Source organism: Anolis carolinensis, chromosome 3 (assembly GCF_035594765.1).
Source record: "Anolis carolinensis isolate JA03-04 chromosome 3, rAnoCar3.1.pri, whole genome shotgun sequence".
NCBI classification, from domain to species: domain Eukaryota; kingdom Metazoa; phylum Chordata; class Lepidosauria; order Squamata; family Dactyloidae; genus Anolis; species Anolis carolinensis.
The window spans coordinates 121,560,823-121,575,927 of record NC_085843.1 but is presented as its reverse complement, the minus strand read 5'-3'; the positions used below and the strand labels follow the sequence as shown (position 1 = coordinate 121,575,927).

Genomic DNA, 15,105 nt, shown 5'->3' with positions numbered 1-15,105 from the left:
ACACACATCAAAATAGATTACCATATCGTAAGTCACTATATGGCATATTGTGTCTATGATGTGGATGTGTTCAATGGTCATTCCTTTTTAGTTGTAAGTGCGACAATATATAGGCTTTGAATATAAAAATCTTTGGCATTTGTCATTGCATATTTTTTAAGTATAGTTCTGTGAAATTGAATTTAACTGAGGATCAGTAAAAGCAGGTAGATCCTACCCGCTTTTACTGTTGCAAAAATATTCTAAGATTGAAAAGATATAGATTCACTATCTATCTTTACATATTTAGCTTTTACTGAAGCATGAACATATATTTTATAGGCATAAATTTGAAGAAAATATGAGTTTGTGGGATATTGATATACATGCATCTGTAATGCCCAACCTGTGTTCATATATTATGTATTTCCCTTTTACTCTTTTGTTCTATCTCATTCTTTTCTTTGGAACCATATTTTCATAAATCTATTTTGAAAAATTGAACAAAACTGTGAACATGGGATATGCCCAGAAATGAGTATCAATTGACAAAGTTGTTTTATTACGTTACTATAAGTTTTATTAATCATTCCACACCACCAGTACTAGTTTAAACAGTGGCTTCAAGCTGGACTTCCTACTGAGATTTAATGCTATGGTTCAGCTTGTTTTTCTGAAATAGAAGCCCATGCATTTTATTTTTGCTTTCACAGAAAACCCTTTTCTTGTAGCTCCTTTTCACCAAAAGGCTTAAACCAGGCATTTCCAAAAACCAGCCTGGGGGCCAATTGTGGCCCCTGTTCAAATTTCCATCGGCCCCCTCTCTCTAGGCTTCCCTCCCTCCCTTTATTGACTTCCTTTCTCTCTTCGTTCTTTCCATCTGAAACAACTTGAAGGCACACAATAATTATTCCAATTAACTTGACTCTTTCATCAGCCAAAAACAGGTCAACACTTTCCATTGAAAGACTGGTATGTTTGTGCTGGTTAAAATTGTTGTTCATTTTATATATTGTATTGTTCTTTGATTTTTTTGCACTACAAATTAGACATATGCAGTGTGCAAAGGATTACATTCATTTTTTTTTCAAACTATAGTCTTGCTCCCCAACTGGCTAAGGGACCATGAACTGGCCCTCAGCTTTAAAAGTTGGGACACCCCTGGCCTAAACAGAGCCTTAGCTTTTAGCATGCTGCAAATACATTATTATAGCCTCTTCCCTAAATATTAGGACTACAAAAATTGATATACATTCAATATTTAAATGACTAAAAAGAAGTAAGGATTTTCCAGGCAACCCTTTAAAGAAATCAGATCAATCACACATATTGTGTCAACTCTGACATATGGAATTATGGAACATCACATGTTTCTTTTCAAAAACTCCCTAGACTCCAATCCTGAACATGTTTTTCTGACAGTAAACCTCACTGGAGATAATGGGACTTACTTTGAGTATGCATGGCTAGAAATGCACAGTAAGGTTAGCTGTCAAGATGCCTGATTTTCCCTGCTCACCTCATCAATAAAATATAGAGCTATCTTGAGAAAAGAAGGAAAAGAGAGAAATCAAAGGTTAAGCACTGCAGAATGGTTAAATCAGGCTGCTCTTAAAATAAAAGATTAATTAAATGTGAAGAAAACAACTGGAGTGTGGACGGAAACTGCAAAAGGACAGCAGAGCTACCCACAGGAGTCAAAATGTTCTCTATCTCAAATGGCACTTTTATCCAATCAGGCATACAAATCAACTGCTGCCTGGGCACCAGTTAAGCAGATGGTGGATTCCAGCAGAAGTAGATCTGCAGTAAGGATTGCCCACTTGAGAGGAAACATTACATCAGTGAACAGATTTACCTACGTGTCTCTCTGCCCAGATTCCTTACCTCCTACACTGGCCACACATCAATAACCAAAAAGGTTTTGATGTCCATTTTGTCACGTAAGAGCAAAGGGAATAACACCTTGAAAAGGGAAAGCTGGACTTCTTAGCTGTGCCTTCATTTTCATACCAACTAGGTGTGCATCTATACTGTGGAATTAATGCAGCTTGACACCACTTTAACTGCCTGTAATTGCCATAGCTCAATGCTGAGGAATCCTGGAACCTGTCATTTGATGTGGAACAAGCACTCTTTTTCAAACATAGTAAAAACATAGGCTCCAATGATTCCATAGCATTGAGCCATGGCAGTTAGTGTCAAGCTGCATTAATTCTACAATGTAGATGCACCCTAAGTGCAGGGTTGACACATTGTGATATTATGCTGGCAGTGAGCTGATTTCATGGTCAGCTATTTGAGATAAAGGATAAGATGGCACTCTCCCTCTGTATCCAATGTACAAAACCCAACAGGAATGGCAGAATGACTTTTACTTCAACTTGTGACACAAACTGTATTTTTGTTCAGTGTATATAAGGTATGCCAAACAACACACACACACCTCTTTCCTCCAACACTTCACTGCCATTTGCATCTAATGCTCTCCATTGCCATTTGTATGTTGCCCGGGTGCAGGGGAATTAATGGGAAAACATCATTGTGAGTACTCTGTACAACTGAAAGTGTGAATTGTAATGGAATGAGTCTGACTTACACCACCATATTTCATGAACTGAATACCAACCAATGTTTCTCATTATTTTCATTCACTGCTTGTTTTTTTTTTAAGTAACAGCCTCTTAATGTTTCAACACGAACAAATGTTAACAACATTAACATGTCAGTGCTAATATTTGCAAGCTCTGGCCAACTAAGACATTTCCAAAAACAAGCTAGCCAGAGCAGATCTGAGCATGAATTGAGAGAAGTTTCTATCCTCCCTGGGTTTTTTTTATATGCCAAAGGAGGACCAGGAAGGTGATGGACTGGTGGAGATCACAACTAATGACTGGGTGCTAAATAATAATTAACCAATGAATCAAGCCAAAACCACGGACCTGCCAATGTGGCACCAAATGCAGCATTCACAGCGCAACCACCATAAAACAAACAAACTACATAAAATTAAGCATTCTGGGATTTGCAAAACTGCATTTGTGGGTGTTCTCCCACTATTTTCATTGCTTCTTGATCTCCCCATTCCTTCCTATTGAGCTGAATAGCAAAACCAAGATTACACAAGTGTTTGCAGTATGCACAATTTCACAAAATATTAAAGCAGTTTCAGTGGAGATATGTTTTAAATAAACAAATGGTACTCTGTGCATTGCCACATAAATAATAAATATACTCATCTCTATTTATAATTCCCACTCACATCTCACAGGGGTATCAGAATGGCCTTGCCCCACTTCTTATGTACTAGATTTTGCTGAAGCTTTATCACTACAAGGCATTCTGGGCAAGCTTTCTCTTCTATGTCCAGGACAGGGTGTTCTGCTTTCACTGACTATGGTTTGGCTGAGTTTCCATCGCCAGTATAGAATGATATGTGGCTGCATGCATCTACTTCTAAAGGGAACACACAGTTTTAATATAGCTCTGAGTGACTAGGACCTGGCTCTTTCCCCACATTGCTTCTACAAAACGTTCATCTGTCCAGTCATGGGATAACAACACAAGATTAATAATTCTAAAATGTAAAAATTCAAGATGTCACCCTTAAGTACATCCTTATCTGTTCCCTTGACACATCTATCGTTCTATACACATCTTCTAGGCACACTTGAACTGTCAATCCATCAGCTTCTGCAGCTCATTCTCAGCAAAAGTCTTGAAGAAACATAAACTAGCCTATTTCAAAGTTTTAAACATGGTATTACACCATTTTAGGTAGCCAAGCCTGCTACATTTAAATGTTATTTACGCTGGAAATGGCATTAAACTTAGGTGGCTTGGTCTACATCACACACCCCAACACCATCCCACCTTGTTACCTTGAGGTTACAGCAACCCTCACTAGATACAGGTGAAAAGTTTTCAAGTAATGTGTGTAAAGGCAATGTGCATAAAGGTAACGTGTATAAAGTAAGCAGGAAGGGGACTGCTGTAGCAAACTGTTGCTATTATTTCCTATATCTGCTGCCCACAGCCTGCACCTAACTTCTGAATCATTTTACAGCGACCTAATTACTTTGTTAAACTGACTATATCATGCAATAAAAGTTATTCTATATATTTGTCATGACCGCTATAAAGTTAACCAAGACAGCTGTGATTCAGCAAGAAAATTAGGTAAGTTTCTAGCTTCTTAAAATAGTAAACTTTAGGAGCTGACCCAACTTTCAAAAACTGCTACCAGTAATGTATCTCCAGATATTCTAATGAAAGTTAACTTGATGACCTAATTACGTGCATTTTAGAAAATTATAGAATAATGTGTTAGTTATGGAATGTTTTTCAAGTGGATAACTTGAAATGTTAACACGTCAAACAAAAGCAACCCATGCAATTTAGGTCTACATTTCTTACTAAATGACTTGGCTCAGTGAGGCTAAGTCAGAGGCAGAATTTAAACACAAAATTTCACAGTACCCCACAAATTGGATAGCAATCTATTATTTCATGTATTCCATAACATCTCTATATATGTCCTTCAGATCCAGGTTATAAAGTATAGTTTCCATAGATATGTAAACATACTCTTTATACTAAGCTACTAGACTCCCCTAGACATCTTTGGGGAGGGGGTCCATGAAAATAGAAAATTGGCTGAAGTAGACTTTGGTTAGATTGAACATGGTTCTTCTTATGTTCTTGGATACATGGAAGTACAAAGAGTGGAGAGATGGGGGAAATAGAATCCAAAATGTTTGTGCTTAAGTTGAAGATTCATACACACAGAAATATTTGCAATTATGTGCAGATGCGCACACACACACACACACACACACACACACATTCTTTTGACTTAAAAATAACATTTGTAATATTAATGATAAACTGAGTATTACCATAATAGTCCCAAATTAGCACACATCCTATCAGTAAGGTACACTACAATTATGTATATCCTATTGATTCAATGGGTCTATCCAATCTGTAATTCACTCATCACCAATACTGGAGCAAGTTAGGTTGGAGATGAGTTTAAGAAGGATAATCAATAACATGGTTATGTCTTGCAACACAAGCATTATTTAAAACCATTAAAACAGTGTCCTGGCCTGTATCTAACATTAATTTTTAGTCGAATATTTGCCCAAAGAGGCAAAAAACCTAAAAAGTTGACTGTTAACAGCCTTGTTTGTGTGAATATTTTTTGGAGAGAGAGAGAAAAGACACAGCACCCACCTCATCCTGGGTACTCCTAATCTGAATAATGCTTTCATGTAAACCCCATTGTAAGATTTGCCTCCACTGTTTCAGGAGGGAACAACACAAAGAAGTATGTTTGACAATAGTTGCATAGGGAACTGCTACATAAATAATTGCCTCTTCTTCTTTTCTGCTGTATCAAAATGTACTCAGTCTTATCTGCTACATTTTTGAAATGTGACATGACAGGTAAGTTCAGAAAGCTAAATACTGGATAATGGTTAGCAAACAAATGACATTGGGTTTTACATTATTTCTTTAATCACTTTAACCCTGGATGCAACAGAAAGCATAAGGCCACAGTAATTCAATGGCTTCTTTTGTGATTTGCCTTCCATAAATATGCACCAGTCTTTATTTGAAAAGCTGAAGGAGGCCGCAAGCTTGCTGGACATTTATCATGCCCTGTTCCCTATGAACAAGCAAATACTTTAGCTGAATAGCCTATTAGCAATCATTGTCAAATACAGAATGCAAGGTGCTTGGATGTGACCAGCCTGCAAAGTAGAGGACGCTGCCCTGAGCTTCGCATGCTATCTACAGCCAAAATGGATCTTTTGCTATAGATTTCTGAAGGTTAAGCTGGGACAATGGAAAACATTGCGGTGCTTTAAGACTTCATATATTTACACAAATATATTCAGCTCTCTACAGCGCATTTGTTAAAACCGCAGCAACTTGGAACAACTTGTCAATTTGGGTTTGGAAGTACTGTTATGGGGTCAAAAATTGTTTTCAAGAGCCTTGACAGAGGGGAAAATGTGCAGGGCAATTTGGAGAATTTTACCCGTCGGCTTACTCAGAATATGCCAAAACCCAAAGCACAGTGAACCACAAGAATAACAGATTACATCTAGTCTGGAAGTGTCAACATGTGGATTTTTGCCAAGCTTACCCCATGATCTACTCCACTAAGAACCTGGATTTCCTTACATGTTGCTTTACAATTCAATGCTCTTAGTCTGCCATGCATACAGCCGGGTGATAAACTTGGCAGTTCTCCTCTCTTTTAGAGAAGTCAGTATACAATAATAGCTTGTGGCTTCTTTTTCCTGTATAGACATTTTTACAAACTGTGAAGCATCTAACAACTAGAAGTGAAAGTTATTTCTCAAAGTACACTTGAAAGTACATGTACAGAAGAACACATAGCTTTGAACCTTTCTTTTCTTACTTTCACAAGTGCTATAGGACCTAAGGGTATATGGCAAAACAGCAGCAAACTTCTTTTAAGATGGTGCTAATTCCACTGATGTACAGATGGATTTTGCCATTTTTCTCCTCTCCACCACCCACCCCAGAAACATTGAAATAAGAAATAAAAAAGTAATTTTCTAGACAGGTCATCTGGCCAAGGAAGTAGGACAATATGGAATGTTTATTTTAGCTTCTCCTGTGGAGTGCGAGATCGAGAGCTCTGTTTGAGAGATGGCAGAAATCAAAAGCCTTCTCTTTTCTTTTCAGATAACCTCTACACCACCTAACCCTCCGCTCTCTGTTCTTTGCCAGCATGGCCCTGCCTGAATCCCAAATAGATTAAGGAAACAAACTCCAAGTGCAGCTAATCCTACAGAATGGGTGTCGCTCTTAGACCAGGAGTTTTAAAAGAAAATCTTCTCCATCTGAACAACTGCAGTGATCCAGAGTTTTAATCAGGCCAAATCTCAGCAATAAAAAGGCAGTAAATGAAATCTACCTTTACCATATTATACTCCACCAATGAGCAAGAACTGAGCAGCTTTTCTTTACTGCCTTAACCAGCCTGGCCACAAGTAGGCCTTTCATACATCCTAATCCCACCCCCCATATTGAGTCCCGTCCCCCCTTCAGTTCCCACATAATACCTTACAGCCCTGAAGCAAGGCCCTTGGTTTCTACATCCCTTTCATAGACGTGTCATTTCTAACATCAAGCTAATCTATATGTTGCCATGGTATCCCCATTTATCTGCCTTTACATCTTATGAGCTGCATGGATTTACCACATTATTTTTATCTGAAAGACAGAAAATGGTGGTTTTATTGCCATATAATCAGATTACCGCTGCTAGTTTCTCTATGCCTTTTTACCATACTTCAATCAAAAGGGATCACTTTCTTTATACCCTGCCCTTGATTTACATTACATCTGTAAAGGCCTAGTCTGGGTTGTAATCCCCTTATTAACTAGGAGCAGGGTTGATTTGCCTAAAAATAAAAGCAAATTGTGTCAGACCTTTTCACTTTGTTTTTGATTCGGAACTACAAAATGGATTACTAAAGAAATCTTCAGAGTTCACACGGCTGCTATACTACTGAATTTAAAATGAGAATTAAACAAGTTAAACAAGGGGGACGATGTCACCAGTTTACATTTTCCATCATGGCTGAAGGGCTGAATAGTGTTATGCCTTTGTATGCACTAGCTTTACAAAAAAAACAATGAAGCCGCAGGAGTTTTGTTCCCAAGGAGTTCTTAACACTGCCTTTGGCCATCACCCCTCCTTTCTACTTTACATTTGCTATATACAAATTAGAGGAATCTCTAAATATGAAAAGTTATAGTTATTAAACTCTTCTGACTTTAATCAAAGTACTTTAACTAGGTAATCCCTCTTCTTAACTTAACATCTTCCTAGCACCACAGGATAAGGTCTGTAGAGAAAGCCAAAACAATGTGTTAAATTCAACAACAACAAATATGGATATATAAGAATGTTTTGTCTACTTCTTTATCCTCAAAGATACTCTGTTAATTCTTTGCATCAGGTAAAGTATAATTAGCTTGGATTATTATGAATAGATTCTTATCCAACTTGATTTTTGTTTTGGTTTTTTTTTAAAAAAAAAAAAGATTCCCTAAATGTCATTCCATCACACTATGAAGATTTTTCCCCAGGTGATCTGCAAACAAAAGTCCTACTAAAATAAATGTTTAATGAGCATGGAGTATATTATAACTGTTGTATTATGGCTGTTTATGTCCCTTTAAAAAGGAGAGGAGGGAGGGCATTTTCTTCTGATTTCAGCCTGACTCAGACACTACCTGTCTTACAGCAATTACTGAACTACGAGTTGTTTTACTTTATAAGGCACAGAGATAAGAGACTTAGAGATAATTGGTATAAATATAGCAATTATGCTACCAAATGACAGACTGTGCAAAAAAAAAAAAGGAAACAAGAATGAATCTAAAATCTAGGGGTTTGTGGCAGTAAGAGAGGGGCTCACCCAAGTCTGGCTCTTTTTTAATGACTGTCCCCCAGAGGTAGAGTTGATCCATTAAATTAATGGAATTTTATGTTAATCAGCGGGTGAAGCAACTGATTCTATGGTTCTACTTATAGTTAGGACTGGCCATTGGATTTAGGCCTTCGTGTCTTGCAACATTTAAAGGCTGCTATTTGGTACACACTTACCAAGAAGCATTCCCAATTAACAACAGAGGGACTGAGTAAACATTGTAGAATCGTGCTGCACAAACCTTTCACTTTAAGCAGCAACCAGCAAAAGTATACTTTGCACAAAATCTGAAGAGAAGTGTTTCCATAGTATACTAAGTTCAACAAGCTGCAATATACATTTTTGGCCCCTATAGGAAAGTCTCTTGCCTTGGCCTGGAGTACAGGCCTCTCTCCAATGAAGTAAAACCAATGAGGGAAGTAATTATGAAGCTCCTGCTGCTTTGCCCATGCAGGGAAAAGAACCTTAAATATTTTGGGGCATGCCACATATTTTCCCAATGTAAGAAGGAGACACATTTATTATATTTATAGGCTTCTTGCGTACAGGGAAGCACCGAACAATTCGGATTGGTATCTAGTGAGAGAATCAGTCCCAGCCATCTTTATAGAGAATATATACCATTTTATGTTTGTCTAACATTAAGTCTATAAAAGTGAGGATTAAGCAGTAAAGCTCCAAGACTCCAAAATAAATCCTTGCCAACAAGGAGAGATACCACAAATATTGCAAGGAAACATTCTGGCAGCTCTTTATGCTCCAGTAGGTTCAGTTTTCTTGTAAAACAACATTGTCCATTACTTATAGTTTATCATCCTGACGAAATGGTAGGAACGGGGGATGTGAAGGCACTAACAATTCCTCCCCTGGTGCTCGGTTCCCCTTTCTGTACATTAAAACTGACAAGATTAACCCAAATGCAAATTGCAGAGCACAGTTCAAGGGGATATTCATTTGGTAGTGAATGTGCATTTGTTTGCCTACCAAAAATAAGAATTTCACAAACAAACCATGAGGAGCAGGCTGTTTTATGCCACCGAAAAGGCTGCTCAAACAAGGCCATCAATTGTAGGCTATTTTATCAGTCTCTGACAGGTTTAGTGTTTATTCAGGCTAACTGTGGCTGATTTCATGTGTAATAGGTTATCATTGGAGATATTACTAAGCTATTTGTTTGCTTTCCTTTAGTTAAATGACATTTTGTTAAGGAAAAGAGGCCCACTGTGGGTGAGAAAAAAAATTATTTGCTGACAGGGCAACTGCCCGCTAACAAAAGAAATCTTAGATTGCCCAACACTATTGAGAAGTAGAGCTTCATGTCCTTCACAAATAAAGCTAATAAACTGCAACTTGGGGGTTGTATCATTGGGTTGGGCTGTTCTTATTTGTTGGTTCCAGAAAACAAGTGACTAAGTATGTGAAGTAATCTCTTTTATTGATAGGAATGGATATGGGAAATACCTTTCATTGGTAGATGTCATTTACTTACACAAGAGTTTGTTTTACTAGGCTTCCTTGCAATCTAGTTTTCCGAGGTCTCAAAACTCACAAAAGATACATCTCAGTAAGATATTATTTCCCAACTAACTTTATGATCACAGTTCTTATGCAATATTTAAACAGAACAGTTTTATGATGGACTTATTAAGTTATAGCTTCAGATAAATATAAATGACATCTGTTCCCATTTCTTGCTCTCCTTTCCTGGCACTGTTGAAAAATTAAAGGCGCTAAAGTGACTCAGAGCAGTTTTCATTTAGTAGAGTAGGCCATAAAAGGCCCAATATGAAAAGAATTTGCATCACTTTTACAGATGCGATATGAACCTACTAAAATTCTTCTTTAATTACCAATGGATATGTAAATAGAAATAATTACTTATCTTTAGTAAATAATGCAAATGGTGCATAGCAATTTTGCTATCTCTCTCTCTCTTTCTTAACAATGAAAGGATCCCATAACACAACCCCATTGCTTTGTTTACAAAGAAACACTTCTTATTGTGCTACCAAACTTCTAACTGGGTACTCCTGAGAAGTGGAGCGGGAGGGCTAGTTTTACTGCACTACAAAATCATTCATTCTTCAGGTAAACAACAGTGATGCATCTAAAAATAAATTATGTTCCTCAAAAATGAAGGTCACCCCTTTTCCCATTCCCTCCCAAGAGAATAATATTGCAAATGCATTTACAGACATATGGAAACGTGCAGGAATGAGGTAATGCCTGAACTGATTAATCAAAGAAAGTTGACCACTTCAAAAAGAAGTGATATATTTTAAAGTGATATATTTAGATTGGGGAGAAATGGGGTTTACCAAGTAAGTTAAACTTGTTAACGGTATTTCAGGGCAGGTTTTTGCCCTTGTCCCTGCTGTTGTTTTTTACTCAAATTAATTTATACAACAGAAGGAAGTAGCAACATAGAACCCCTACTTTAGAGACAAAGCCTTATATTACATCTCAGACCTACCATTTGAGTTGGAAAATGAAAGTTGTGGATTATTGCATCGGCAAGTCGCAAAGGCAGGTTAGGCCTTGGAAGGGAGTAGAAGGAATGGCCAGCGCCTGGGAGAGATTGTTATATATTGGAAGAGTGACCTCTGTAGGAATAAAGCAATCACTAGACTGCAGCAGCGAGCAGGGAAAATTTCTTTCTCCTCTAAGGCTAAACTTAATGCTACCCAGTATGTAACACTAAGATTTCCCCCACGCAAACACACATCCAAAGTTCTTCTGCTCCTTTGAAACAAATCTTGTTCTATATGTTTCAAACATAAACTTAACATCCAGGCTTTTACTGGATTGGAAGGAGTGCTATAATAAGCTTGAATCCACAACAGGAGCATACTGCAAGTAAGGGTTGTTTCTACATGGCAGCAGCAGCAATGTCTTTGTATTCCTGTCTAGGGAGGAAAGAAATCACCACTAAATTGTGCAGGACTAACATGATCCTGCTAAAAATGAACCAGGTTCTCACATTTTTAAAATCAAAAGCAATGAATCTTCTTTGCTTCTCCTTGTTAAAAACTATTGCTTACTGATTGCTATGATGGGCCTCAAACCCGCCTGAAAGCCCTTTTTCCCTGGGGGAAAAAGCAAGGAAATAAATCTAATGGCACCCAAGGGATAATGACAGAGTTGGAAAGTGATTTCTTAAAGCTCCTGGATGCAAATTCCAAACTTCTGTCATTACAGCTAGATTCTATGGAGCCTGTGAGTAATATACAGCACACCTCACTGAAGAGGCATTTTGCGCTTGTGAGAAGGCCATTTCCCCAACACTGCGTTGTTCACTTAAAAGTATTTTAACAGCCATTTAACTGTGCTTTATACGAGAGCTTGTACTCCACTCATATCCAAGCAACCTTGTGGGTTTTATGGACATGCCAATGTGCTTGTTTTCAATAAACTACAAAACCATTAAAATAAGGCTCCCTTATCACAGCTACTTAAAAGATATTGCCTCTACTGATACTGTTAAGACACCTACACTGATTTATAAACGAACAGAGAGAAATCTTAGTTTGATAAAGTTCTCCTAGATTTGTGAGATTACTTTCCAGGAGAACAAAACACAGAACTCTCTCTCTCTCTCTCTCTCTCTCTCTCTCTCTCTGAGCAGGTATTCCTTTCTTCGAAGCACACTAACTGCCATTAGCTGTTCACCCGAAAGACCTTTCATGCTCTTATCTATCCCCATGCAGTCACATGTACTGAAAATCACAACCTTATCGTATGAGGAAAGCTAAATTGTTGTACTTTCAAGTCAACATGCCAAAAAGTGACAAAGGACCTTGAATCCCACAGGCTCAAAGTGAAAAGCCCTACCCAGCTCCCACTTTCTGCTTGCATTGCATCAGTCTGGTTCTAAAGAAACTTTTGTCTCTCTCAACCCACTCCTGGAGCAGAAGTTCCACGACCCTGGTGGGCGACCCACGCAGCCTTCAGAGTCTGTGCTCTGCCTGGACTTGCAAAAGAGGGCAAGGCCTGAGAAAGTCCTCCCGGGGCTAACGCATTCATGACTCAGCTGGCAGGTTCTTGGAAAGGATCTCTGAGGCCCCTTCCACACAGCTGAATAAAATCTCACATTTTCTGCTTTGAACTGGGATACATGGCAGTATGCACTCAGATAACCCAGTTCAAAACTGATATTGTGGGATTTTCTGCCTTGAGATTCTGGGTTATATGGCTGTGTGGAAGGACCCTGCAAATGTACAAAGGAGTCCCAAAGCTCCTCTCCTGCCTTTTCTAGATGCCTCCCAAAATGGGGGAAGGGGAACAGGGGCCTACGTATTGTCACAAAGTGTCTAAACTTCGGCAGGCCCAATGAACCTGGTTCAGTGCTACCATTATGCAGTGGCAAAACCCATACTTCCACACACAACCCCCCCCCCCCACACACACACACACCTTTTGCACACAATGCTCTGCAATCCATTCATAGAATCTTGTCATTCCACAATCTTGAGACTTGGCCATGGAGGGGGGGCATGGTTTTCCTTGAGGATAAATCACTCGCTCTCCAACCTCCCCCCCCCGCCCCCCCCTTGGGTTGCTGTGAGTTTTCCAGGCTGTATGGCCATGTTCCAGAAGCATTCTCTCCTGACATTTCGCCCACATCTGTGCCAGGCATCCTCAGAGGTTGTGAGGTTTGTTGAAAACTAAGCAAGTGAGGTTTATTTATCTGTGGAAGGTCCAGGGTGGGAGAAAGAACTCTCGTCTGTCTGAGGCAGGTGTGAATGCTGCAGTTAAACACCTTGATTAGGAGAGGAGCCCCCAGTGGCGCAATGGGTTAAACCCTTTTGCCGGACTACTGACCGACAGGTCGGCAGTTTGAATCCGGGGAGAGTGGGTGAGCTCCCTCTGTCAGCTCCAGCTCCCCATACGGGGACATAACAGAAGCCTCCCACAAGGATGGTAAACATCAAACATCCGGGCATGCCCTGGGCAACATCCTTGCAGATGGCCAATTCTATCACACCAGAAGGGACTTGCAGTTTCCCAAGTTGCTCCTGACAACAAAACAAACCTCGATTAGCAATAAAAAGCCTTGCAGCTTCAGGGCTTGGCTGATTCCCACCTGGTGGAATCCTTTGTTGGGAGGTGTTATCTGGCCCTGATTGTTTCCTGTCTGGAATTCCCGTTTTCAGAGTGTTGTTCTTTATTTACCGTCCTGATTTTAGAGCTTTACGGGTGGCCAGCTTTTGTTCATGTTCATGGTTTCCTCCTTTCCATCGAAATTGTCCACATGCTTCTGGATTTCAATGTGGGCAAAGCGTCAGGAGAGAATGCTTGTGGGACATGGCCATACAGCCCGGAAAACTCACAGCAACCCGGTGATTCCGGCCGAGAACAGACATATCCCCCTCCCCTTTTTTTCTGGGCCTGGAGGAGAGCTCTGGGTAGTGGAGGGCGCCTCCTCCTCTTGAGGTTTGGACTGAACCGGACGGCCATCTGTCGGGAGTGCTTAGACGGTGTGGTCGGAGTGGCGGGCCCTTGCGATAAGATCCGGCGCGGGTCGCGTCGCGGCGCACTTACTTGGAGTTGGAGGAGTTCCAGTAGATGGGCTCCAGCACCAGGGAGCTGGCCAGCGCCGTCCGGCAGAGCAGCACCCAGAGGGCCCAGCAGCACCGCCCCAGCGGGGAAGGCGCCCCCCGGCGAGCGGGAGGAGGCGGCGGCGGCAGTGGCGGAGGAGGCATACTGGTCCCCGCGAGGACGCCGAGAAGCCACAATCCCGGCTTAGAGAGTCCCGCGCGCCGCCATCGAAGGGACGGAGGAGGAGGAGGAGGAGGAGGAGGAGGAGGAAGAAGCAGCCAATGAGGAGGGAAGGAGAACTGCCCCGCGGTCCTGTCCTTCCACGCCGCCCCGCCGAGAAAGGGGAGCGGGGTCTCCGCCACCAGCCTCCCTTCGCCGCTCCTAATAATCCACCTGGAGAAGACCCAAAGGCAGCCCGGAGGAGGCGCGGCAGGAGCAGCAGGATCCGCGGGGCCCCATCCTCCTCCTCGGATCCAAATATCCTCCAAGGATGCCCACAAGCAGCAGGAGCCCTCCTGTCCTCGCTCCCTCGACGCCAAAGGCTCCTCCGGTGGCGGCGGCGGGCTCCCAGCGCCCGCGTTGGAACCCAAGCAAAGCGCTTCTTCCGCGTCCCCTTCTTCTGGGTGTTTAGGTTTTTCCCACACGGCAAGAAGGCAGCGCTGGCTTTTTTCTTTTTCTATCTTTGCTCCCTCTCTCCCACTGTCTCTCTGTCCCCCGAGGCTTCGGCTTCTGCGCTGCTGCCCCTTCGTTCCTCGAGCTCCGAAGGCGAGAGTGAGCTCCTCCGAGTCGCCGCTCTCGCGCTATAAACGCCGCCCCCCCTTTCCCTCCTCGGCAGCGCGCGCGCTGGTTGGGTGGCGCCGCTGTCACTTAAGGCGCACCTCGCTCCCGGAGACAGGCGCCCCTCGCCCGAAAGGGGCGGGACAAGGACAAGGAGGGAGGGAGGGAGAAGGAGGCAGGTAGCGCGCGCCTCGCAGCACAGGAGCGCGCAAAAGGGGGGGGCACCCCGAAAGAGGCAAAGAAGGGAAAGAAAAGTCGCGTTCAGATCTAGACACATGTGTGTCTGTATATGTATATGTATATGTATAGGACCATAGCCAGAAAAATA

General features: G+C 41.3%; 1 protein-coding gene across 2 annotated transcripts in view; it reads right to left on the bottom strand.

The window, feature by feature from the left end:
* The window catches only part of efnb2 (ephrin B2), a 71,590-nt gene extending 56,797 nt beyond the window's left edge, over positions 1-14,793 (bottom strand). For both annotated transcript variants that reach the window (XM_003218741.4, XM_062975459.1), the window contains exon 1: positions 14,004-14,793. In XM_003218741.4, the coding sequence (XP_003218789.1) occupies positions 14,004-14,164 (161 nt within the window). In that variant the 5' untranslated portion in view covers positions 14,165-14,793. The remainder of the gene's footprint in view (positions 1-14,003) is intronic.
* Positions 14,794-15,105: the final 312 nt, after the last annotated feature.